This window comes from Lygodium microphyllum, unplaced genomic scaffold (genome assembly GCF_053477565.2).
Source record: "Lygodium microphyllum isolate KBCC unplaced genomic scaffold, Lygodium_microphyllum_v1.1.10 scaffold_57, whole genome shotgun sequence".
Classification (NCBI taxonomy): domain Eukaryota; kingdom Viridiplantae; phylum Streptophyta; class Polypodiopsida; order Schizaeales; family Lygodiaceae; genus Lygodium; species Lygodium microphyllum.
Window position 1 is genome coordinate 319,058 of NW_028229540.1, and position 27,009 is coordinate 346,066.

Genomic DNA, 27,009 nt, shown 5'->3' on the forward strand with positions numbered 1-27,009 from the left:
CTTCCTAGGATCGAAGGTTAAGAGATCCAGGGCATTCAGTGTTCGGGTATAAGGTTTACTTGCGCATGAGCCAAGTATAGAATTCTAGGTTGTATTCCAACTGAGCCTTGGGGCCCAGATCGAAGGGTCGAGTACTTACGTGTGTGATGTAAGTGAGGACATCGGTTAGGAAATCGTTGGAATCGACGCGGCTAGCGATGTGGAGCTCTTCCTTGGTCAAGAGGCGATCAAGATATGGGTATCCCTTGATGTGCTCTTCCATGGATTGGCCACAAAGAGTGGTTAATACTCTATATGAGGTGGGTGTGATGTAGGTTGGGCCATACTCCAATGTCTTGATTGTGCGGCACTGCTCAACATTGGTCATGATTTGGCATCCTTCGAGTTCCCATTGCAATCACAAAGTATACCAGTTTAGTAAAAATGGGGAATTGGTATCAGCTAACGCTTTCAACTCCTTGACTTCTTTGTCAGTGATGGAGGAAATCACATGCTTATCATAAGATGTAATGAGGCATTGTTTGATGGCTTGGTCTCTTGATATCTCAGCGCATAGAAACTCCATAGCTGAGTGGGGTGTTTTGACAAATGAGAATTCTAATGTTACCTAGGAATAAGGCATCGTGCGAACTTCCATCACTAAGGGCTCTTGCAGCAGGCCTAAGTCCAAGCGGTCATGACTTAGGGCTAGTGACATGAATGTGGCATCGAAGTGTCTAAGACAAGCAATAACGACATCCCCTGTGTCTTTGGCTAGGTCTGCGGCTAGAGTTAAGAATGATATCTGCTTGTAAGATGGTTTAAGACCTGCAGCAGGTGGCTGGGGTTTGATGGGGCTAGTAAGCACGGCGGCAAATGGTGGTAGTTGCCCATGAAGCGGTGGTTGAGTCCGTGGATAAGCATTGGAGTAGTGGCTACTACGGATGGGCTGCTACACTCGGATTGGGTTTGGAAAGTCTTATCGTCATTAGCAGGGGTTGAAGGGGGTAACGTTGTTTGGGGTTTGGGCCGATAGTCTTGACTCTTCAAAGCTCATGCGTGGGTGAGCTGGTAGGAGGTGGGCTCGAGAAACGCTGCGGCTTCTGGTTCCGAGGTTCCACGGGGCTCGGGGTGATTAAACGAGAGGGTGGCATTTGAGTGATGTTGTGGGCCGCTCTGGTCTTAGGGATCCATAGCCAGGCATTTCCCTCATAGTATCCTTGCACGTGCAAGAGGGCTTTAGGAACCCTTCTTGGCTTGATCATGCTTTGATTTCTGTAATTGCATCTCGGTCTCCTAGGTTTAGAGTTTCTTGAGTTACGAAGACATGGACATCTACTCCTAGGCAGCGGTCACGGTTGTTTAGGCCTCCATTAAAACTCAGGTTGTTGGACCTTAGCTTTTGCTGTTGTGAGCGGTGGCCCGTGAGGCTTGGTGCATGGTGGCTGAGCCCTACCCCCCTCCGTAGACTTTGCTGCGAGTATTTCTATCGGTAGCCTTGCCATATGACCCATTTTACCACAATAGTAGCATTCAACATTGATGTTTGCATTTTGGCCTCTTTGCCATCCACCACGACCTCTTTGGCTCCCCTTGCCTCTAGAGTTACCACGTTCTCCTCCATAGGACTGGTTTTCTTGAGTTTACTGCATATTTTGATTTCTACCACGGCCTCTAGATCGGCCTCCTCTACCTCTGCTCTACCTCTTCCAGCATTTGAGTAGAAGACAGCTTCTTTTGAAGTTCCTCCTGAAGAAGATGCACCACCATTTCTCTGCTCCTCAGAAATTAGAAGAGCAATCAACTCCTCAAAATCAGGAAATCTTTCACGGACGGAAATGGATGTTCGGAACTGTGCATAATCCTTTCCTAGACCATTCAAGGTCACAGAAACTAAATCATCATCTTCCACTGGCGACCCAATGGAAGCAAGTGCATCTGCAATCTTCTTCACCTTCATGTAGTAGTCATTGATGCTCATACTTTCTCTTTGCACATTGTGCAACTCTTGCTTGAGCTGCATTTTCCTGGCTTGCGTATTTGTGCTATACATTTTTGACAGAGTATCCCATGCCTCCTTTGGCGTACTTGCATCCTGAATATGCACAATCATAGAGTCTGAAATACTGATAGACAGCCAATACATAACTTTTCTGGCTCTCTCATGCCATCCTTTAAATGCCTGTATTTGCTGTTGATTGGGAACATTAGGAAGAACTGGTTCTTCTTCATTTCCTGCAACGAATTCCTAATATCCTTTTCCCATAAGGAAATTCGTCATTCTAAACTTCCATGCTTGGAAGTTGTTCTTGTCAAGCTTTTCAGTGACAATCTGTGAAAGAGAATCAGATGGCATTACAGAACACTGCAAAAAATTCTGTCACTGCAAAAAACACAGCTTCAGCCTCACAAGGGCAAATCTGCAAAACTGACGAAAGTGGTATTTGACCACACAGTCACTTCCTAGTGACAATTTTGCATCAATAGGCAACAAGGATGATTCTGTAACTCCCAATGTCTCTGCGCATAGGCATACGATGCAATTTCTATAGTAACTTTTCATCGACCTGTAGAACAATGGTCGCACAGCAAAAACAGGGCCTTTTCCTGAGTGCGTGCGGAAAACTTCCGCCTCTAAAACAGGCACCGAAATGGCCTCAAATCAAAAAAATAGGGCAACCAAGGGCTAAAGCCCTTACCCGCAATATATACTGCCCTCTTGCTACACCACGAAGGGTCTCTCAATCTGAGACAATGCACTCTTGCACTTTCCGGCTGTGCTACCTGCAGAGACTTGCTCCCAAAACAGAAAAATGAAAGCAACACTGGTCCTCTTACCAGAACACCACGAACTTGGTTTGCTTTCTTGAGCTCCTTACCACGAACAAGGCTCTGATACCATGTCAAGATTATGGGAGCGAAGGAAGGAGTCTCACTTGTAGCTTTCTTGCTTGCACAATGGGGGAATACACACAGGTGGAGGCTGAAAACAGTTTTCATCTTCTTAGTTGTGTAAGCCAAAAAGAACTCAAGTATACAGAAATAGAAGAACCCTATATATGGGTCTCAAAACCAAACTCAACTAACTAAGGTGGCATACTAACTGAGCCACGAACTAGAGTAGATAAGGATAGCTGTCATCTAGCTATTATTCATGGGCGGTGTACCAACCGCATCTATAGCTAACAAGTCAGTGACATAAATGCACAACGGTCACCCTGGCATATCACGAGTGGAGCTTGATATCTCAACATGTTTAACATTGCATGAGCTAGAAGCCTTGTAGGAATTCAAGGGGGGCAACCCACATCCTTAGGCATAGTTATCTAGAGGATAAACTAGCACCAAGGGGGGCGGAAGGGGGGGGAGGGGGGGATTAAAATGTATGTGATCCTAGAGATACATGTAACCAAATCCGATAAGCAAAGGGAGCAGTATGTACCCAAGCTGAAAACCTATATGCATGCAAGCATCAAACCTGTGGCACCATTCCTTAGGAACATAATTTTGGTGAATTTGGAAAACTTTCAAGTCTCATTTTTTATTATTTAGAACATTGGGACTCAAAAAAAGATGCCTTTTGTTGAGAATAGCAAATGATGCTTGCCCATAAAGGCTGAATCTATGCCCTGAAGAGGCTAGGAGATATGACAAAGATGTATGCTCTAGAAGCTCTAGGAAGGGATGCCCAAAATCCCATATGCATAGTGAGTACAATGATACTATCCAAAAGCTATAAAAGCATGTACTTGTTGACACTCATTTTAATGCAAGAAGTACTTTCATTCTGTGTCGCTCAAGATTTTGTTTATGAGTCCAAGTTAATCTATCTTGGAACCTAATTCACTTGAGTTATAATTCTTTATCTCAATCATGTTTTATGTTTATAACCTTCATCCGCCATAGCTAGCATAGCTCTAGATCCGTGTTTCTCAACATGGTATCAAAGACATGGTGAGCTATGACTAGCTACAGTAGAGTATAATCCTTCTTTAGCCCTGTTTTTATTATGAATGGATAGTAGGAATTGAACCTCCCTTAAGGCTATTTGCCATATCCACACCTTAGGCCTCATTGTCTTAAGAAGAAGAAGAAGAGAAGAAGAAGAAACAAACCAGAAATCGAGGAGAGGGCAAGCAAGCATGATGATGGCCAAGGCTATGGTGTCTCCTCTAGCATCGCCGTCAGTGCTGCTGCAGAGGTCTTCTTCCACAAGCCTGCCCTGCATGCTTACCAGATTCAAGTCCTTCGGCTTCGTGTCCTCTGCCTTTCTCTACAACTCAGGATTATTGAACATGCACAGGCAGTCCATCAATTCTCCCCACAGCATTGTTGCCATCGGCTGACATGGCCTTGCGTCCATAGCCTTTGCTTCCATCTCAATAGCTGCCGCTCCCATCTATGTTGGAGAGAAGCTACCAGAGGCCACCTTCACCTACCTCGACAAGGATGGCCAATTCCAGACCGTCTCCATCAGTGACCTCACTAAGGGCAAGAAGGCTATCTTCTTTGCTATGCCTGGAGCCTTCACCCCCACTTGCTCCCAGAAGCACGTGCCAAGGGTGTAGACACCATCACGTGTATTTTAGTCAATGATGCCTTTGTCATGCAAGCAAGGGGGAAAGCATTGGGGTGGGTGACAAGGTTCTATTGTGCTGTCAGATGAAAACCTTGGATTCACCAAAGCCATGGGAGCAACCTTGGATTTGAGGGGCAAGCCTGTGGGGCTTGGTGTCCAGTCAAGCCGATACTCGCTGCTCGCAGAGGATGGGATGGTGAAAGTGTTGCACTTGGAGGAAGGTGGATCCTTTAGCACCAGTGGAGCAGAAGACATCCTCAAAGCACTTTGATTGTCTCGACATGTTCATGCTCAATAATTTCCTCAGGGAAGCTGAGTGTAGGTTCTTTTTCCACGTTGAGTTCACATGTAATGCTGGTATAGCTAATACCCAAAACTCTAAAATCATATGCACTTTTTCTAGCACAATCTTTGTAGTAGACTGCTGCTGTCGACAAAGAATTTTCCTTAGTGGATGTAATTTCCCAAAGTGGATTTAAAACCCTTACCAAGAATATAAAGTTTCAAGCCTTAACTTGATTAGGCTACCAAAGAGCTAGTTTCCTGGTCCATGTCTATATGTAGGGGGGGCAAAAGCCAGCAAGGGTAGAGACTCATCATTTGAGGGGGGGTGTTGAGAATAGCAAATGATGCTTGCCCATAAAGGTTGAATCTATGCCCTGAAGAGGCTAGGAGATATGACAAATCTATCCCAAAGCTATAAAAGTATGTACTTGTTGACACTCATTTTTAATACAAGAAGTACTTTCATTCTGTGTCACTCAAGATTGTGTTTATGAGTCCAAGTTAATCTATCTTGGAACCTAATTCACTTGAGTTATAATTCTTTATCTCAATCATGTTTTATATTTATAACCTCCGTCCGTCATAGCTAGCATAGCTCTAGATCGTGTTTCTCAACACCTTTAAGTCACCCAAAGCTACCATCTAATACATAATTGGAGACCTTATGAAAAAATGGAATCTATTGAGCTATTAAACACCAAATTCAGAGCCATGATGTGAGAGTTATAGCAAAGAGAAAGTTTTGACCATAAGTCCTAAACTTATGGGAAATTCCCAAATTCACTAATGGTATATTAAGGTGCCTGCTTAAGGCCATAAAGGCTCTTTCTCAACTTGCATACTAGGTGTTCCCTTCTGAAGAGCACCCTGCCACGGCACAAATAGAACCACGAACCGGCCAAGAGAGGCTGCAAATACATTTGTTGGCCACAAAACCTGCAAGAAAACTCTCATTCTTCTCACCAAGAACCATACTCTCCAAACACACAAGAGGAAGGCACACAAGAAATTGAACAATTCTTCCATCCTCACCCTCTTCCTCTTCCTCACTCTCCATGAGATCTTGCAAAGGAGCACAAGAGAGGGAAACAAGAACAAGAAGGCAAGTGTTGTGCCAAAATGAGAGAGGGAGAAATGAACCGTGAGAGGAGAAGATAAAGGAAGAGAGAGGGTGTAACCACCTCAACCTCCCACCTCCCAAATCCCACGGCTGCAACCACCTCCTTTTCCTTTCTTGAATTATAAAAATTCAAAGTTGCATACATTGGACTAAGGTCTAAGGACCTTTCAATTTTTGGAATGAGACAAAAGGGTTTGACCTTTCCTTTCCTTTCAACATTTTTTTAAATGTGAGCCTTTTGGACTACACATTTTACATTGCTTCATATTTTGAATTTTAACAAAGGGGTACAATTGCAATGAGTCATTTTACAAAAAATTGTTTCCATGTGAGCACATTTTTGTGCCTTTATTTGCATTGATTTCCTGGTCATCATTTCCTCCCACACTTAAGTGTGAAGCGTCCCCGCGAACAAATTTGAAGAAGGACCATGATCAAATCCTTGAAAAACTTCATCTTCAATCTTCGGTCTTCATTTTTTTCTTCATCATCTTTGAATTGCCATTGGATAAGGAGGGAAATAACACACAAAATAGAATCACAACTAGGACGTTGAGCCTAGGTTATAAAACACTCCAAACAAAACTCGAAAGATAGGGCTTTTCAACAATTTGTGAACAAGAGCAACATCACACTCAATATAGAATGAAAGATAACCACCAATGAAGCACATAAGAAAACCCAAAAAAGATATATAAATGAAGTACACCCTTACAAAAGATATTGATTTAGAGTTCTCCCACCCAGTTGTTGTTAAAAAGGAAAAAAGATGTGGGTTTTATTACCAAAAACAACAAAAGAAAAGGAAAAATAAATCTTGGTGTGTTGGAGGGTATTGTGGGTGGAAGAAAGAATGAATTCAAGATAGAAAAGAAATAGCATATGAACTACCAACAAAGTAGTTGTGGAAATATCAATCCTTAAGGTTTTTTTTTAATTGCAAAATATATCTGTTTGTAATAGCCAACGTTGGAAATAAAGAAGGAAAGGATAATGTTTTTTTCAGGCACCGATGGATGATTGGCCTGCGTGGACGTATGGAGGAAAAGACAACGTGAAAAAAGACAGACGGATGTCGTGAGGAGAAGGCGATGGAGTTGCCGATGTTGTCAAGCGAAAGGGCAGCTGAATCTCTCGAGATAACTGCTGGGAGGCTCAAGGAGCCGGGAAGAGAGAGAGAGAGAGCAAGTCTATATGCTTCACCAGGACTGCCTCATCACGCAGGTGACTATCACGAGATGCTGGTCACGGTCCATCAGACGATGAGAGATTACAGTGTGCTCATGGTGTCGTTGATGCTGCTGTGCCTCGTACTTGCATCAGAGTCTCTGCTCTCTGTGCAGGCCGCCTCCCCCCCTCGCCGCCACCTTCTTGTCTATTAGGATCCGCTGGCCATCGTCAAGAATGGCGGCGCCATTAACCCTGCATCACGACTTTATACAATGTCCTCGAGGAAGGTGAGCAAGGCGGACATCACTGTGTGTAACCTTCTATTCTTTTCTTCTTGATACATTCTTTAGTATGCACATTGACCTTTAACAGCATCCTTTGAAACTTGTAATGGCTGAAATGGTACTTCAAAGCCCATTCTTTCTTGCAAGCTCCATAACCACCTCAATTTCCCGGCCAGTGCACCAAATGAAGAGCACCCTGCCACGGCACAAATAGAACCACGAACTGGCCAAGAGAGGCTGTAAATACATTTGCTGGCCACAAAACCTGCAAGAAAACTCTCATTCTTCTCACCAAGAACCATACTCTCCAAACACACAAGAGGAAGGCACACAAGAAATTGAACAATTCTTCCATCCTCACCCTCTTCCTCTTCCTCACTCTCCATGAGATCTTGCAAAGGAGCACAAGAGAGGGAAACAAGAACAAGAAGGCAAGTGTTGTGCCAAAATGAGAGAGGGAGAAATGAACCGTGAGAGGAGAAGATAAAGGAAGAGAGAGGGTGTAACCACCTCAACCTCCCACCTCCCAAATCCCATGGCTGCAACCACCTCCTTTTCCTTTCTTGAATTATAAAAATTCAAATTTTCATACATTGGACTAAGGTCTAAGGACCTTTCAATTTTTGGAATGAGACAAAAGGGTTTGACCTTTCCTTTCCTTTCAACATTTTTTTAAATGTGAGCCTTTTGGACTACACATTTTACATTGCTTCATATTTGGAATTTTAACAAAGGGGTACAATTGCAATGAGTCATTTTACAAAAAATTGTTTCCGTGTGAGCACATTTTTCTGCCTTTATTTGCATTGATTTCCTGGTCATCACCTTCACTTTTTTTCCAAAGCCCTTCGGCTACTATATATAAATCTCATCATGCAAGTCCCCATGTAAGAAAGCCATCTTGACATCCATTTGATAGAGATCCAGGTCTAGCTGCACACAACCAAAGCCAAAACCAAGCATAGGGTAGTAATCTTGACTATAGGAGAGAAGAATTCATCGAAGTCAATACCATACTCTTGCTTAAAACCCTTAGTAACCAATCTGGCATTATAGGCTGGCATGGAGCATCTAGGGGTACCTTTCAACTTGTACCTCCACTTGCATAGCAAAGCACTCTTTCCACTAGGCAAAGGAATCAACTCCTATATATGATTTTTTTGCAATGAGTAATACTTTGACTGCATAGTCCTCTCCCAAGAGTGAGTATCACTTATGCGCATGGCCTCATCATAGTTAAGAGGCTCACCATAGCATAATCCGTAGTGGGTGCAAACTGATCAAGCTAACGTTTATCTCAAGGACATTTCCTCAAAAGAAGTTGTGGGGCTTGTATGTCCTCTCTAACATCAAGGTCCTCAATCATTGGAGCATTAGCTATTGCAAAATGTCTAGCTAGTTGTACAGTAACTTGAGGTTTCTCTTGAAATATCACCCTGCATACCTCAATGACTTGCTCAGGCTTCTTGTGCATTTTCTCCTCATGGAAAACAACATGATGGCTGCATATGACCTTTTGAGCCTGCAGATACCATAAGTAATATCCCATCTCATTTACATCTCCATAGCCAAGAAAGATGCATTTCACGAACTTAGGATCCAGTTTATTATGTTTGTCCTTGGGAACATGGCAGAAAGCCTCACAACCAAAGGTACACAAATGAGCATATGATGGAGGTTTTCCAAACCATACCTTCGTTGCAACTTGATTGTCAAGAGCAGTACATGGGAATTAATTAATCAAATGTATGATAGTAGTAATTGCCTTAGCCCAAAAGTATTGAGGTGAACCTACCTGACTAAGCCTACTATTTATGGAGTCACTCCTAAATCATCATGTTCATGTGCTTAGCAATATTATTCTAAAGTGGGATGCACATGATGGTGAACTAATGCTTAATACCTCTCTCATAAAAAACTATTCAAAGGATTTAGATACATACTTGCCCCATTCTCAGATCATAAGCATTTCATTTGATACCCAAAGTGGTTCTTAACAAAAGTAAGCCAACACTGAAACATATACAAGATTTTTGATTTTTTGCTTTATGGGGTATGCCTAGACCTTATATGAGTAATCATCAATGAAAGTAACAAAATACTTTGCACCATCTAATGATTTGCAGGGTGGCATAGGCCCATAAACATTAGAATGAACAAGGGCCTGAGGCTCACCCATGTGTGTAACGCTACTTTGCAAACTATGAGTCTACATGCCATAAAGACAATGATCACAAGAATCAAAACACTTATAGTCAAGGGGTGGCAGATACCACAAATAGGATGTAGTAATACATGGGTAATGTAAGCACACATTGTGTCCTTCAAAAAATTGAAAACCACACATGTAGGTTTCCATAATGATTGTTACTAAGATTTAGACATTTTATATACTACATTGGATATGAGATTAAAAGTATAACCCCATGAAAATTTGATACATTTGAAACCAAACCAAATGCAAATTCTACTAGGAGAAAATAACATTGATTCTTTTATTCTTGGATGTGAAATAAATTAAAATTATGAAGGACAAAGAAGTAGCATTCTCTTATAGATTCTTGGTGTAAGGTGCCCGCCCATCGGCTTTCCAGGCACTCTTTTAGCGGTCTATCGAGAAATGAATCTAAGTGTCGCTGCCCGGCACTCCCAAGGAATGTTCCGAGTTTTGTCACCTAGGGTTTCCCGAATCCGCCTTGCAACGGAATGTTCACCGACTGAACCCACTAGGATCGACCTGAAATTTGGGTTCCTAGTTGTCAAGGTCTCATGATAGCATTCTAGCGTCGGGTTTTGGACATCCTACTTTACGCAGAGATACCCAATCCAAAGCAGACCCATGCTGCACTTGGTTCAAAGAGAATGGGAAACGAGAGGGATGCACTGCTCACCATAGGGCATAGTCCCATTCCAGTCCCCTAAAACGGCATGAATCGAGGTTCTATCCTAACAATTTCTAAGGTCGAAGACGGTAAACCTTGTGAGAAGTCTCCTAGCTTTTTGGGACCACCCTGCCGTAGGACAGACCCGTCGGGGGTTCCGCCCACTCACTTCCCTTAATAGCTTTAGTTTTTTAATTAGGTCCTACCACATTTATGTGTGACGCTTAAAGTCAGCTTCATTAATTAAGCCTTTTAGGGAACAGAGTTCGTTCACATAACTTATAGCACAAACACAAAAACAGAGCAAAGCAATCTATTGACAAACAAGTTCCTTAACTTATCTTCAAGTTAATCTTTGTCTCCCGCCCATACAGGAGAAATTATGTGTCGCTTTTGTCCAACAGAAGTATCCCTTCTGCCCTGCAAAAGTAACTAGTCCAATTCACATGGCACCACAAACTCAATCCTTTATCTAGAATAGGATCTCCCAACATGCCCAGATGTTGGGGGCCACGGAGGTCTTCAACTCCATTCTAGACCTAGCAAGGGGTGTCCAGAGCTCTAACTGACCCGCAAGCTATCTAGGAGCGAAACATCATTCCCGTGGTTGGCCTTTTCACCACTCGACCTTCGGCCCATGAATCGAGTAGTGCCCTCTCGGGTTAATCTGCGGTGCAATCATGGAGGTGATCCACCCGTGCAATATATCCTTCCTTAATTAAATCCTTTAAGAATCAAGCACAAACAAGGCATTCAGCCCTAATATCATTTTCCAAGAAAACATCCCTTTATTCCCATGGCGACTTGTCATCACAGACCCTTGCCATGCATTTACCATAAATCACAAGCAGTTAGAATAATCATCCAAACAACAACTAACAACCAGTTAAATGTAAAAGCATTTACGATGTTGTTCGATCAACCAACAAAACCAATTGCATTCTTTCCATTCAATGCAAGAATAGACGATATAACATTTCCATCGTATATTTGCTCTCCCCCTTGGGATCTAAGAGCAATACTATGCAAAAATGTTTCTTAACACTTCCTTCCTTCGGCTAGGGCATATGTTAAGGGTTCAAACACTATTCATGATGTAAGTTCTATAGGTCACTTACCTTGATTGATAACCCAACCCTGGATTTGGATTGGCAAAAGTCATCGTTATCGAACGGATCTCAAGACATCTTAGTTTTAACCCTTATGATTAATTTCTTGTACTAGCTCTTAGTTAAGTCATGAGGCAACTAGAAAATTATCCTCATATATAAAACATGTTATAGGCATAACGTGTAAATACTTGATAAGATAAGTGCGAGATGATCTCAAGTAATTAGACTCCAACAGGCCTTGCATTGACCTAGAATCTAGTTTTTCTTAATATTTGGGCTCTTAGACTAAGTACTTTTGAAGTATTTAAACTTTAAACTAGTACTTTCTATTCATGATTCTCAATGTCATATTCTTTTAGTAATTATACTATTTGTAACATAACCCTTGACTATACTTAAATCTAGCACTTGTATGCACAATCTTTTAATGTCATTATTTTGACGACTATGCCATTCATAACGCTTGACTAATTATTTCTTGTAATTGCTCTACTAGCAAATAAGTCATATGTAACTAGATGCAATTATCTTCCCTTGATATATGCACTTCACAAACTCCCTCTTTCGAATAGGTGAGCTAAAATTTATCATTTCCCATGACCTATACTCGCGCATTGTAGTATGGGGCCTAACGTATCTCATACGAGAATCAAAGCAAGAATCTATCAATTTGAAAATACATTACTTACGACCAGAACCGCAGTTGGATTGACAGTGATGCCTTTGCCCGAAGCCTTGTTGTTGGTTGCATGATTGTCATCCTCACGCAACATTCTTCGCATGGAGGCCATCATCCACAGGTAGACTCAAGAGATTAAGAAGGTGGAATAGATTCAAGATGGGAGAGCGTAAGAGAAGATGGTTAAGTCGAGGACCGAGATAGAGGGAATTGTGCTAATTCTCTTCCTTGTAGCCTCTCGAGGTGACTCTTCTCTCTCTCTCTCTCTCTCTCTCTCTCAAACTCTCTTTCAAGCTCTTCCTCACAATCTCTTGGAGGGGTATCCTTCTCTCTACCTCTCTCTCGTAGCCTCTCGGGGTCTCCTTATGCTTTCTTATGCCTCTCCCATGCCTCATATTTATAGTGAATTAGAGAAGAGGGCTTGTGGTTGAGAAGTAGAGCTCTTTGTGGAGGGGGATCTTGGAAAGATCAGTGATCTGATGCTCAGATCATAAATCTAATAGTTCCATTGGTTCCGAAAGGGGGGTAAAACTCCAAGACACTTGCTTAGAAAGCTCTTAGTTCACTCCTTCTTCTTTTCTCTGTTCAAAGTAATGTCCTGCATGTGTACTGCAATCGCAGTGCGCGCGATTTCACAAATCCTCTCTTTATTATTTTCTTTTTATAAAATCTCCAAACTAACTAAAATATCACTTGTCTTTTCTTTTAAATGACATCCAGTTCTAAAAATCTCCATATCTTTTTTTAGGATAATATCTAAAATATCCAAAATATACTAGTTTTGCCCAAAATCTAATATTTTTAGACCATCCAAACTATACACATTAACCTAGTGATTAATATAACTCATAAGTCTCGTTCACATTGTAATTTACATGAAGGGTGGCTATGGTCCTTTTCAATCCGAGAAAAATATTAGATTTATGACTCTCGATTTTCTAAATAAAATATTTTAAATTAAATAAAAATTATTAATAATTAATATTAGTTAGTTTTTACCTTAGTTAGTCTTTAGTTAGTAATCTTACTAACTTATTAATTGACTAACTAACTTTCAAACTAACCAACTAACTTTTATTGTGTGGAAATATTACACTTGGAAGCGAATGGTAACTAGAACTACTAGGAAATGAAAATTTTGGTTTAATTTATAACATGAAATATTCTAAGTCAAGTCCATGCTCTATATGTTCAATAGAATTGATCACCATTACACCTCCCCAAGGACTTTGCTGGGGCTCTTATATCCAATCTGATCTTTTTACACCTACAACCACCACCTGACCAACATCTAGGTAGAGGTCATGTGTAGAAGGTTCCCCATATGGCAAAGTGAGACCTAGGTGGCTTTGGTCACTTTTGGTGGTGCTCATACCCTGGTCCTATGATAGAAAATATGTATGAGTACAAGTCATGTGTAGAAGGTTCCCCATATGGCAAAGCAAGAACTAGGTGGCTTTGGTCAATTTTGGTGGTGCTCATACTCGGTCCTATGATAGAAAATATGTATGAGTATGATGTGGTGTGCATTGGGAGGCCGAAACTATAGGTAGGGTAATTTTCCTTCAATAGGGTGGATCTTTTTGTAATCATGGCTCTGAGCAAAATCAATATTATAGATATTATAAATATCAAATCAATTGTTTGGAAAAGAATGAGAAGCTAGCCTTTGGAATGATAAGATAAAAAGAGCATTGATACTTCTTGATTCCCTTAATGGCCATTGTACTTAGTCTCCATCTAAGTGGAAGCTTCTTTATAACTACTTTAGGTCTAGCTACCTTTTTTTACACAAAAAGAAATCTAAAAACTCAATGAATAAGGTTGAGAGTGGACTCCTAAAATATGGTGCTTCTACATGCTTCAACTCCATCTACTTGCATCTCTATAAAACTTAAGGATGGGAATGAGCATGTTGTGTTCTTCTACATGCTTCAACTCCATTTACCTACATCTCTGTAAACTTAAGGATTAGAATGAGCGTGTTGTGTTCTTTTGAAAAAATGAGTATACTCCTTATAGTTAATTTGTAAGTCTTTATTTTCTATTATTCATATTTTCATTTTATGGAGTAAATAGACAAAAGAATACAAGATAGGTCACAGAATAGGGGTTAGTTGACTACGAAAAGGTAGACTGGAAAGGCATAGAGAAGAGGATACAATAGAGATCTAAGAGAAGTGGAGTGGAGTAGAAGAGCTTAGAGAAGTGGAATGGAGTAGAAGAGGATACAATAGAGCTCTGAGAGAAGGAACGTCCAAGGTTTTTTGAATGTTAGAAGAGAAGTAGAATAGGGTAGAAGAGCTTAAAGATTCCAAGGGTTTTTGAATATTAGAAAATTCAATTTTACCTCTAGTTTTTTTTTTTAAATTATGAAAATTGACCAAAAATTTTGTGTCTTGACCAAAAGCTAGTATATAAAAACTCCCTAAAAGATATTGAAAGAAACTCTTGATATTTTACGTTTCTCATTTTCTATTAAAAATGAAGTATGTCATATCTACTAATCATTTGGCATTGGAAATGAAACATCACACTTCCACGACTAATCTTTATTTGAATATAAAATTTTATAAAATAGGACTATTGAATGAGGAGAGATAAGGAATGTGAGCAATTTTTTTGTGGATAATATAACAAAGACAAAACAAGATTAAGAAGGTGGAGAGAAAAGAGGATTATTTTATATTCTTCTCTCCAATTTTCTTTGTTTTGAAGAGAGAGTAAGGGGCTAAAGGGGCTAAAAGAAAGTTCATTTTTTCCAAATCTCCTTCTTAAGGTCAACATTTAAGAATGATGTTGATTTAATATCCATTTGGTAAAGTGGCCGCTTCTTGTGAGTGGTCACTATAAGTGTTGTGCGAGTTATTCTAGCAATTGGAGCAAATGATTCTCGGAAATCAAATCCTTTAACTTGTGAAATCCTTGTGTAACCAATCTAGCTTTGTGCTTTTCTAAGATTTCATTAGCCTTGTACTTTACCTTCAAGACCCACTTGGTGCCAATAACTTAACTCTTGGATGGCTTATCAAGTAGCTTCCAAGTGTCATTCTTCATTATGTGGTCGTACTTAGCTTGCATCACTCCATGCTAAATTTGTTAACTACTTCTTGCAAGTCTAAGGATTCGAGCCTTTACTTCTCTCATAATCTTAGCCATCAATGTCATATTGACTACATGAGCAAAAGCCTATCTTTGTTCCTCATTCTATGAGATTTAATGGTCCATTTTACTTTTCCTCAATAAATGTAGACACGATTATTTCAATCATAGAGTTGTGTCATCCATCACAACAATAATTTTTTTAATGGTGTGATGGCATGTTGGTGAAATTTCTCCTCATCATTTGAAGATGATGCTTTCTCCTCTTGGAAAATTTTCATAATGAAGTAATTTTTGTTTGATAGAGATAGCTCTTGGGACCACTTCATAGTAAAGAGTATTTCGTTGCTTTTAATAATCAAGTGGAAGAACTTACCTTTTGCTCCACTGTATATGGAAATTCTTTGAACACCACAGGGCTTGCTATAATTGTTTCTTTATCTTGTTGATATAGTTTGTAAGCCTTTTGCTTATCATTATAACCCATGAAGATATATTTGGTGCTTTTTGGTTTTAAGTTGTTTTTATTATTCTTTAGAACATGTGCAAAACATTCATCCAGAAGTTCTAAAATGTGACATATGGTTTTTTAATCATTGTAGGCTACCTCATGGGTGCAAAAAGTACCAATGTTGAGAAACAAAAGAAACCATATTTTTTCATCTAGAGTCATGGTGTAGCTCTAATTGAGAATGTAGGTTACAGGATTAATAACTTTAGCCCAAACCTGGTTAGGGAATCCCTTGCTCTTAAGCATACACCTTGCCATTTTAATAATGATGTGATTCAAGCATTCAACAATACCATTCTGCTAAGAATATCTTTGCTCTTATAATAGACTTCAAACTCCTTAGTTGAACTCACCATATCATTTGTTCTAAATTTCTTCACATTTCTTTTCTATTTCATTTTCCACAAGGTTTAGCCCTTCTTTAAACTTACCAAAAGCTTGATCTTTATCAAGAAGGAATTCCAACAATATTTTCCTATTGTAGTCATCAATGAACAACACTGCTGGAACTCCTTGCCAAGTCCCCCATCCCACTACACAACCATCCCAAATCAAATGCTTCATTGACTCCTCCCCCACACGGGCACTTCCCATTGGAAATTCCTCTTATCAAGTTTATGAGATATCATTAGAGCTTGTGTGAGCACGCTCTAGGAACATACTATGTCTTGAAGGGTGGTTTCAAGGCCCAAACACCTTTTAAAATACATGCCAATCATTTGGAGAAGTCCATCTCCCACACCTTACCAATCCCTCACACAACAACATTCATGTTTATTAGTAGCCTATTGACTTTTGTTGATGGAGTCCACTTGAAATCTCTTTATCACCAAACCTAAGAGAGGGAATCCTCTCACTTCTATCTTAATTATGTCTTCATATTATTAACACAATTTTCCTAGCTACAAAGTCCCATGCATGCCTAAAAGCCCTTGAGAGATTCCATTTGCTCAAACTCTACTCCACTATCAACATCTTATCATGAGTCTAGCCATTACTCCACTCTAAAGATTCCTTTCTTCATTGAAGATATTGTGGTTGAAACACCAATGACTGAAAGATGATGTCTTCTCTATGTAAGCTTAGAACAAAACTATCCTATTATGCCTTAATGAGAACTTTCCTTCCAAGAAGTAAGCAAGTTGAAAATAATCATTGAGCTCTAATCACGGTGGATATCGCATGAGGAGCAAAGAAATCTAAAATTCGGAGGCCCAATGCCTCACAAAACCTCCTATACTTGGATACATAATATATTCTAACATCAAGGTCTATGGTATTTCCTAATCCCAACATCTTCTTAGCAATTTCACTCTAGCATCAACTTCAAAGTCCACGCTTATTAGTTGCAAATTGCCATCCTCTAGCCCATTTCTTAAGTGTTCAATGATAATAGAAGCCAAACATATAGGCTTCCCAAACTTTCCCCATAAGAATCTCATGTCTTTTGAAGCCTCTAATTCTAGTGCATAAGTGGAACATAGAATCTCAAATCTAGGTAAATGGAGACTTTCAAAATCTTGGGACTAATATGCAATGGTCATGCCATGGATTTCCAATTGTTGACCTTCTTTTTTAGCCTCTTTAGGATCCAATAAATTTTAGTTACTGAGTCACTAAATTGAAACCCCATAGGGAATCCCAAATACCTAAAGACAACACCTCTATTCACAATCTTTCCTGACCATCTGAACCCTCACAAAAATTCCTCAATCAAAGTGATCAAGCAAGATTTTTTGAATTTATCTTAAAGCCTACTACTTTTTCCTAAACTCCAAAATGTGCATGGCACTATTCAAATTGGTCCTACTTGCTTGGAGTATCATTAGCATATTTTTGGCCAGCTACCAATTTCTTCCCCTTTTAATGAATTTCTTCAACTTTTCCTTCTTGCACCATTTTATCAAAATAAGGAAAAAGAAGTAGATGCATGGTCACAACAAACAGTAAGGGACTCAATGCCCATTTTATCAATAAGGAAAAAGAGTTGATGCATAGTCACAACAAATAGTAAGGAACTCAAAGCACATACTTGTCTAGATTATCCACCTCCCCCCCCTTCTGAAGAACTTAAGGATCCACGAGAGAACCATTAACTACAAAAGATACCTATGCACTTCTTGCAAGCATAAAGGGAAGATTATAAACCTTTTCAACAAAGCCCCTTCTACTCATTACTTGCTTTAGGCACTTCCAATCAACCTTGTTCAAAGCTTTTTTTACATTAATGTAAAGCTAAATAGAAACTTTGGCTAGACATAGATGCCATTCTAATGCCATAATAACATTAAAAACTTTATTCAAGATAGTTGAACCCTTGATACATCTAGATTCATGCAAATTAATGCACCTTTGCAAAATAGGTGTCAATCTCTTAACCATTGCTTTGGTAGATATTTTGCATTAGAAAAAGTTTGGACTAAAAAATGGGCCCCTTAGGGTTTGACTCACTCTCTCTCCTAAAAAATGGGGCCATGGTGAAATGTTTGCAAACAAACTCCAAATTTATTGGATCATGGAAGAAGAATGCACTCTTTGAGGTCTTTTGGTTGATCTATAGCATGCCAAGAAATTATTCATATTTCAAAAGTGTCCAAAACCCCTTGATGCAGCATCTATAGTTTATAGGTTTCACATCAGGGGGTCATATCAATTTAATCTTTTGAAATTTGGAGAATCTCATGGCATGTTATAGATCAACAAAATGAGCTTGAAGAATACATTCTAGATATCCAAGGCTTGACAAATTTGGAGTTTGTTTGTAAAAATTTCATAGTGGCCCCATTTTTAGGAGAGAGAGTGTGTCAAACCCCCTAATGGACCCATTTTTTAGCCCAAAAGTTTACTAATGGTAGGTTAGTCCTATTAATGATATAGACCTCCAATGATTCAACTAAGTGCATTGAGTTAGCTTGGCTACAAGAGAAATTATATGCCTAGTCGAGGTTCTAGCGTTTTTCACAATAAAAGTTAGCTAGCTTAGGTAACCCTTGACTTTTTGTCAAACATCATTTTTATAGAGATACTAACAAATTTAGGAGATTTTCTAGTGCCAAGGCTCCTCAATGCTCTTTTAAGCTCTTCTTAGTTCTGCAATTATGTCCTAGACAAGAACATCATTATTGTTTCAAACATCACTTTTTCTATACCAATTCTAGGATTACCTTGGTAGATCCCTAATCATATAGGATATGTTGCTGAGATAGGGGACAAAAATACTTTCCACAAACATTGTGTTTTACCACCAACCATTTATGTTAACCAATGAAACTAGAAAACTCAAAAGAGCAAAGCATTACAATAATAGAAGAATGAACAAATATAAGGCAAATGTAGTCAACCTCCAAGGATACAATAAGAGGTAGCCAATCCCTACTATTACTATAGTACCATCAATCTAATCTAAGCAATAACCTCGATAACTCAAGGAGTTGAAGTTCAACTTACCATCATTGATTTGTGAGCAATCTTTGGCACCAACTAGTCTCAAGTGGTCCATGACTTCTTCACGCATTTCTATCTCACTTTTGTGAGTCATAGCTGGATGAGTTGAAGCATCCAAATTCTCCAACACCATATTGAAGCTTACCCCCAATAAGCCTCTAGCAATAGTTAGGCCGGCTAAAGTTTCCATAACATTTTCATCAACCTTGCCTTATTGAAGCCATATTGATGTTGATGATGTCTAAAGCTTCATGAAAATTCTTGAATCTTGAGAGTTGAATCTAAGTTGTAGGTTTCTATTGCATGCCTTGACAAATGTGGCACAACTTGAATCTCCACACTTAATCCCACCAAAAAAGCATTGAATATATTTCCTATGAGAAAACAAATTACTACTTTGTGTGTGAAGCTTGTGCTCCTACACTAGGACCATGTCAAAGTTGCCTTGCATGTTCCACCTCCAAAATGGGCCTCTCTTAATCTCTCAATTGGTGCCCTTAACATTAAAAGATGCTAGTTTAAGGTAGTCCTATGCTCCCATCAAATGAGTTCCAATCATTAGTTTATCTTTCAAAGCCTTTATCACCTCTTTCTAGAGCAACCTTCTCATTGAACCAAAAATTAACCAGAATGCCATTGTTTTTACCCAATCTTCTTGCATTGTTTATGTAGCTCATCATCCCAAATGTCTAGCCCCATGGAGCTTGACTCCATCTTAACTACAAGCCATTTGCATTTTGACATCAATTCCTATATATTCTTGATCTAACTAATCCAAGGGTGTCCAATTAATATTAACAAAGGTTTTCACCTTTCCATTGCTTCCCTTGGGAATAGAGACTTTGTTCTAGAATTTAATGAGGTAGCCTTAACTAGGTGCTCTTTGGCCCCTCCATCTTCTACTTTGCTATCATAGATTTCCCTTTTTGATTTTTTATTGGTTGTTATCTATCACCATCTTTTGACATGTCATTATTAATTCCTCCATTCTTATGATGTAGATTTCTTTGCTTGCACTTTTCTTTCCTTATTCTCACCTTTAACCAAAGGTAATGCTCTTTTTTAATTGTAACATGTGCTAGCAACTTGCTCTAGTTGATTTTGGATCTAAGCTCTCCAAGGTATGTCAACATTAATGTCCAAAACTCTAATTTTTGGTCTCCAGTGTCCCATAAGAGGTAGAGTCTAATCCTAAATAGGATGGCCAATGGAGGTATGTATAGAGGTCTACCCAACCCATTTGCAAAGTCAATGAACAAGTTCCAAAACTAGGTTGGCAACCTTGGGATCTCCACCCATACTAGGCACTCCTTAATGCAATCATGCACCTTGCCTCAACTACCTGCCATGGCATAATGTACACGATTCCAAAGTAAAAACCATAAGCCAACATCTTTTGTGTCGCCTCTTTCTTGTCAAATACCACCTCGAAGAATCCCCTTCCTCCATAAAATATTCGATCAACCACACCATCACCTTTGAATATGTTGTTGAACCATGTAGCTATGTCCATGGGCTTGGGTGGCTTGCTCATGAAGAGCACCAAAACCACTTTTGAACTAAACCTAAGCACATTAGCACATACCTTTTTTAAGTCTAGTGTGACTCTCTTTGATGTACCTTCCATGTTCTTCTCCATGTTCCTTTGAAGGAATGTTGCAAACCAATTTCAAAAGCACTTGAATGTTTACCTCAAGTCAAAGATATATGTCCTCCTTCGAGTTATTTGGATGAATGTCTTTGTTGATGAAGCTTTCTCAACTCATTGTCGCAATCATCCTCTCCATTTCTCTCATGCAAGCTTAACAATCTCTACTTGAATCAAATTTGCACTCATTCACACTTTTCATCTTGGACATTTCTTCATCAGTATCCCTCTACCAATGATTAGTTCTATAAATAGCCACATGCAAAGCCCCATGTTGAGCTCTAAATGGGAGACTTTGCCATGTGCAAGTCTACCATTAATGCAACATGCACAAAATAAAACACACCTCCCCACTATGCCCATCTAGAGCATTCCACTTTATCATTCAATTACTTCATTATATATCTTGATTCTATTGTATCCTAAGTTGTTCAAGTTTTTTGTGTATGTTATCTAGTTTTTTATTTTCTTCTCATTATAGGTAAAGTAAAACAACATGTATTTTTATTTCCTGCAAGTTGGTTTATGGTGATGTGTTTAATACCTAGATATGGATTGATGTATTAGAATTTAGAAGCATTTAAAGAGCATTAAATCTATGGGCACAATGGAGAGTACATGTGATTGGATCACTTCCTAAAATGTGGCATTTTTTAAAAGAATTGCAAAAATAAAGTTAATATTAGTAATGTATTCACATCATCAATGATGTAGATTGCAGTAACCAATAGTCATATGAGTCCTTATAAGTGATAATATTCACATGATAATTTCCTTTCAATGCCCACAATACTTGTGGCATAAGCCTTGACATTGCCCTTCATCAAAAAGTTATCTTATTCAAGCAAAAGGAATATAAATGGTTCTCAACCTCATTCGAACAAATGTATTTTAAATGGTGATTAACTTAGTTCTCAGAGGGCTTAATGCTTTATTGATTTCAAGCACAATATTAATTGATAGGGTTCTTTATTGTTTTCAATTGTATTTCTTCAATCACATTAAATATAGCATGTTAATGATGTAGCTCACATAGGCTTTATGAGTGTAAATCAGATCACAAAACCTACTCATCATCATGAAACAACTTTACTATTTTGCACTCATCATGGATCCTCTGCTGAGACATGTTGACAATTAGGTTGCTGGAGGAACTATCAAAGGGTTGCACTCATCATGGATCCTCTGCTGAGACATGTTGACAAATAGGTTGCTGGAGGAACTATCAAAGGGTTGCTTCTCCTTGACGGCACCCACATGGCAGCGCAGTTTTTTGCAGATGAGAATGCAAGTGTAGTTCAGGCTGAGAAGAGTTTGGTGGATAACCTGATGCATCTATATCAGGAGTTTGCAGCACTATGAGCTTCTAAAATCAGCACTATCAAAATGGAGCTCTTACCATTGTCATACAATGAGCCAAGCTCATGGGCTGTTGGAGTATGGCTTTAGGCTGGTCAAATGTGGTGAAATTATCAGGTACCTAGGATGCCCTGTTGGTGTTGGGATATCTTCTAAACCAGCGTTTCCAATGGTTCAGGGAAAGGATCCAGAGTAAACTCGAGAAATGGCAAAAACAACAACTCTCTCTGACTAGAAGGCTAGTTGTAGCAAAGATCATTCTGACCTCTTTGATGGTCTTTATGGCCACCATTCCACCGAAGCTCCTGGGAGCAGATGGACGGTATGCAAAAGCTCCTGGGAGCAGATGAACTGATAAAAGAGAGGGAGGATTTGGGTTGGACTCTATGTATGCAAAAGCTCGATCATTAGCACTCTCATCCCTCAAGAGGACTGAGAGTAACCAGCTGTGGGCAGTCCTTATGAGGGAATGGATGAGCAAGGCAAGAATGTGGGGTAAAGATTGGCCTGGTTCTTGCTAGTTTGATGTATTGGGAGGGGATCTTAAAATCAAACTGCATTAGTCCCAGGTTGGGAAGGATCTTGTCTTGCTCTGGAACTCGATCCTGAGGGAGTTCAAGTGCACTTGTGATCCCCCCAACATCGGGAAGACCCCTCTTTATTGCTAAGCGTATGGCTCTCTCCATTTCCGTACGACCCTCAGGTTGCGCCAGTGCACAAGCAACCCAAAATGGCTAGAAGGATTGCATTGAAAGCTATCAAGAGGTGGGCGGATATCTGGAATGACAGTGCCAAGTCCTGGATGAATGTGCACGAAGTTCAGGAGCTCTTTAAGCTCAATGACTCAGAATCGCCAATGAATGGTTCTTGAGAGTTATGGAGCAGCTTAAGCTGGAGTTTCCACCTCCTGGGAAACCATGACATGCTCGTATTCTGAAATCCATGGTTAATCTTACAGGAAAGAGGGCGTGGACCCTGATGAAGGCAAGAGAGTTTAAAGATAAGTCACCTCAGGTTGTCATGCAAACGTGGGCAACTTGGAGCAAGCGATTCCCTCATGCTAGGATGGCATCATGGAAGAGATGCTTAAAATGAGTTTGGAAAGTAACTCAGCCAAATAGATTAAACACACTTCTGTGGAGACTGGTTTTGAACAAGCTCCCTGTTAGAGCCAGGTTAAGCAAGATGCTTAAGATCCCCCCCTTATTGTATATGGTGCAGAAACAAAGAGGAAATAGCAGAGCACTTGTTCTGGGAGTGCCCAGGGGTCTAATCAATCTAGTCTTCAGTAAAGAAATGGTTGAGGCAAGCCAACTTGAAGGATGTAGTCACAATGAAGATGGCTCTTTTTGGTGACTCGGGAGTAGTTAATAAGGCAACACTATTGCTGTTAAGTACTGTAAGAGCAGTTGTGCTCAAGTTTATTTGGTCTCATAGGAATGCTGCCATTTTTAGGTAAGGAAAAAGAATGCCCCTAGCAGAAGCCATCCCTGGATTGAAAATGTAGTTGACAGTGTTTCTGAGAAAGATCAAAAACACCCATTGGGTGTTTAAATTGTTTTGTAAGAAGTTGAGTGTTTTGGCCTAGTGCCTGATCTATAGAAATATGCTGTAAATTTTCTCACTTTTTAATGGCAAATGACCACACATTATTTTTAAAAAAACTTACAATTTACATTGGGCTAAATATGTAGAAGCCTAATTGGCCACTCCTTTCACTTTTCTTAGGAGGGCTTTGTTTGAGATTACTGGTTATTCAACCATGGATAGTAGTATGATAAGTTAACCAGCCAACAAGAATAAAAAGTAAACAAGCACAATAATATGACAAAGACAAGGATCCCTTTTCCTTTTCACTATTAGTGAAAGTAAAATTTTTGCTTCCAATTTCCAAATATCATGAAATATTTATATAAGATCTAGGATTTCCCATTTGAATGCCAAGAAATTGTGCATAGAGTGTCCATATCTTGGGAGTGGGCAATGCTGGTAAGAACCAAATAGATTATGGGTTAGGATGATGAAAGCTATGAAACAACTTGCCTTGCATCATACTATTAGTTGGAAGTGGTCTCTACTAGAAGACACAAAACAATTCAATGTAGAATCATATTATTTGTGGGGCTTAATTATGGCTTTTTGGTAAGGAAAAAAGTTAAATTCTAGATATGATGTTTTGCATGGAAGGACAGGTACTTAGAATGCATCTAGTTTTTTGCTCAATTGTTTTACTTAAATTTTTTTTGCTCAATTGTTTGACTTGCTAGGTTTAGCAAGCAAAACTTGTTCAAATTACGGAGCGGGAAGCTCAAGTCATTGGGTTGATCCTAGGTATCTCCCCAAGTATATAAATATTTTTGCATTTAGAAAACAAAAGCCATATAGACAATAGATGTTTACCCCTTTGGACACTTGCAAAGAATTCCCATATCTTGAAGTGGGCAATGTTTGTAAGCTGCACATGGACAATATCAATTATGTTTGCCACAGTGGTTTGTTAATTTACCTCCATTAATGTTTGCTTCAATGGCTAATCCATTGACACCCAAGGCTACGTACAAGTTCTGTAGGAAGCATGATTCACAAAATCCATGATACCAATGACAAGCATGAAGGCCAAGAGCACAATGAAGACCACAGTCTGCACCTTGAAGGACCAATGGTCGAAGCAGGGCATGCGATTCCCTAGAGCATGCACCCCTTTGGACAGCAACACGCCATGGAATGTGAACTGCGAGACCGCAATGTATTGATAGAAGAGCTGCATTGAGAACTGCAGCAGCTTTGAGGGCACCTTATAGGCCACCTTCACCTTGTAAGGCAGAAAAGACAGCACCAGTAGACCTAGTATGATGCAAGACCATCCTACCACCACTATCTTGTTGGATTTGTACTGAAACACTTCATTGAACTGGGCCCCTTCCAGACATGAAGAATATGAGCTGGCATTGTATGGAGGTGACTTCGGTGGAGTGGGATACGAGCCTAAGCCACCCTCTTCTTCTGGTTTTAAGTCACCACCTGCTGGTTTTCTCAACACTTTGGTTGCATTGGGTCCAAAACGGCCTTCACTTGATGTAGTCTTCTGTGGCATGGGACCTGAATTGCATCCATTTGATGTCGTGCTCGGTGTGGATGCATGTACATCCGTATAAGGTGATTGAGATGGAGGTATATCAACTAAGCCTAACTCTGATGCAAACTGACGTGACTGCAATGCATAGGGATGAGCGTTGCCATCTTGTAATTGCGCCGGAGTGGTGGGTTCTCTGTAAGAATTACACTGTGCTAGTTTAATGTTAGTCAAATGCTGATGTGGGGCGGCATCCAGTTCCCCTAATGCTGATGTGGGTGAGGACATCTCTGAGGTGCATGGATGCATGGATGCATCAGTAACTGCCCCTGTGGGCATCCCTGAAGCAGCATCAGGAACTACCCCTGATTCCAATGAGCCCACCTGAGAATGTACATCAATGTGGGCTGAGTCCAGTGGGACCAAACCCACAGAAGAGTGTGCAGAGTCCAACTGAGCCAAAGCCACAGGAGAGAGCCAGAACCTGGAGGCCGTCCTGCCGAGCCGGCGCAGGTCTGGGGCGCCGGAGTGAGGGTAAGGGTGAGGGTAAGGGTAAGGGTCCACCTGGATCTTGTTGGCAATCCACTTGGAGACAATGACTCTGAAGAGGCCCAGGATGGCCAGGGGGGCAGTCATGTTGGGCAGGTAAGGGATGCCCTCAGTGGAGATGGCGTACTGGAGACCCAGGATGCCCTGGTAGGCAGAACTGACAGTAAGGATGCCCTGGGTGCTGAGAGGGCCAGTGACCTCCAGCCTCCTCACTTCGAAGGAGCACAGCCTCTCTGTGACCAGGAAGGGCACACAGGGCATGAAAGGGTGCCCCTCATGGTTGATGATGGCCAGCTGCCTCTTGCCCCAGCAGCCCTTTGAGATGCACCGGTAGGCAAAGATGGAGTAGTACCTCCATGACAGGTTGATGGGGTTGTAGTACCTGCATAGCCAGAAGAGCCTGGTTGAGAGAAGGGCTCCCCTCAGGGTGGTGTCTACCCCTCCTGCCAGCAGATGGGTTGCTATGACTACAAAGAAGGATCTTATGGCGATGGCAAAGAGGTAGAAGTCGGTGGGGTAGGAACATCCAGGTGGGTTCTGGCTCATGTCTTGCGCAGATACACACACTCTCTCTCAGGTGCTAAAACTGCATGTTTTATTTCTTAACAACCAACCATATGGGAAAGACATGCGAGAGAGAGAGAGAGAGAGAGAGAGAGAGAGAGAGAGAGAGATGCTTCGAAAGATTGAGCTTCAATTGTCCATCCAGTCGTCCATGGATTGTCTCATATTGAAAAAACAATGGATTGACTGATATTGAGAAAAACAATGGATTGTTGTTTAATATGAAAAAGACAAGGAATTTTTTCTTTGATATGAAAAGTACTATCTCAAGTAAGAGCATTGTTTCTTTTTTCTTTGGCATGAGAGAGAGACAGACAGACAGACAGACAGACAGAAAGAGCACCATTTTTCTTCAATTTCCTAAAATAAACTCTACTTTCTCTAAAAGTAAGGTATTTTACACATTTCGAAGCTAAGTGGACCACTTAAGTGAAGTTAGCAATGGGTTTTTTTTAGGGACTTGCACCACCTTGTCACCACACCATTATATAAGCACATGCCCTAAAGGGCAATGCCAACAAAGGTTTAATATATCTGAATTGTAAATTTTTTTTTTAAAACCCATCAAAATTTAATTGTAGAAATTGTAAATATGTGCAATTTGGTTCAAACATTCATCGAAAATTTTGAGTTAAAATTTTATGTATTTGCTGTTAAACGTATTTTGTG

General features: G+C 40.1%; 1 protein-coding gene and 1 pseudogene across 1 annotated transcript; one reads left to right on the forward strand and one right to left on the reverse strand.

Moving 5' to 3' along the window:
• LOC148008862 (peroxiredoxin-2E-1, chloroplastic-like) overlaps positions 1 to 4,829 on the forward strand; it is a 54,343-nt pseudogene extending 49,514 nt beyond the window's left edge.
• Positions 4,830 to 24,489: 19,660 nt separating this feature from the next.
• Positions 24,490 to 26,562, reverse strand: LOC148008863 (uncharacterized). The gene has a single exon (XM_087673976.1). The coding sequence runs from the start codon at positions 26,320 to 26,322 to the stop codon at positions 24,706 to 24,708; it is 1,617 nt and encodes a 538-aa protein (XP_087530102.1). The 5' UTR covers positions 26,323 to 26,562; the 3' UTR covers positions 24,490 to 24,705.
• Positions 26,563 to 27,009: the final 447 nt, after the last annotated feature.

What these genes read in the sequence shown, in the direction of transcription:
- LOC148008863 (XM_087673976.1), bottom strand. Translation starts at nt 26,322, where the DNA reads ATGAGCCAGAACCCACCTGGATGTTCCTACCCCACCGACTTCTACCTC.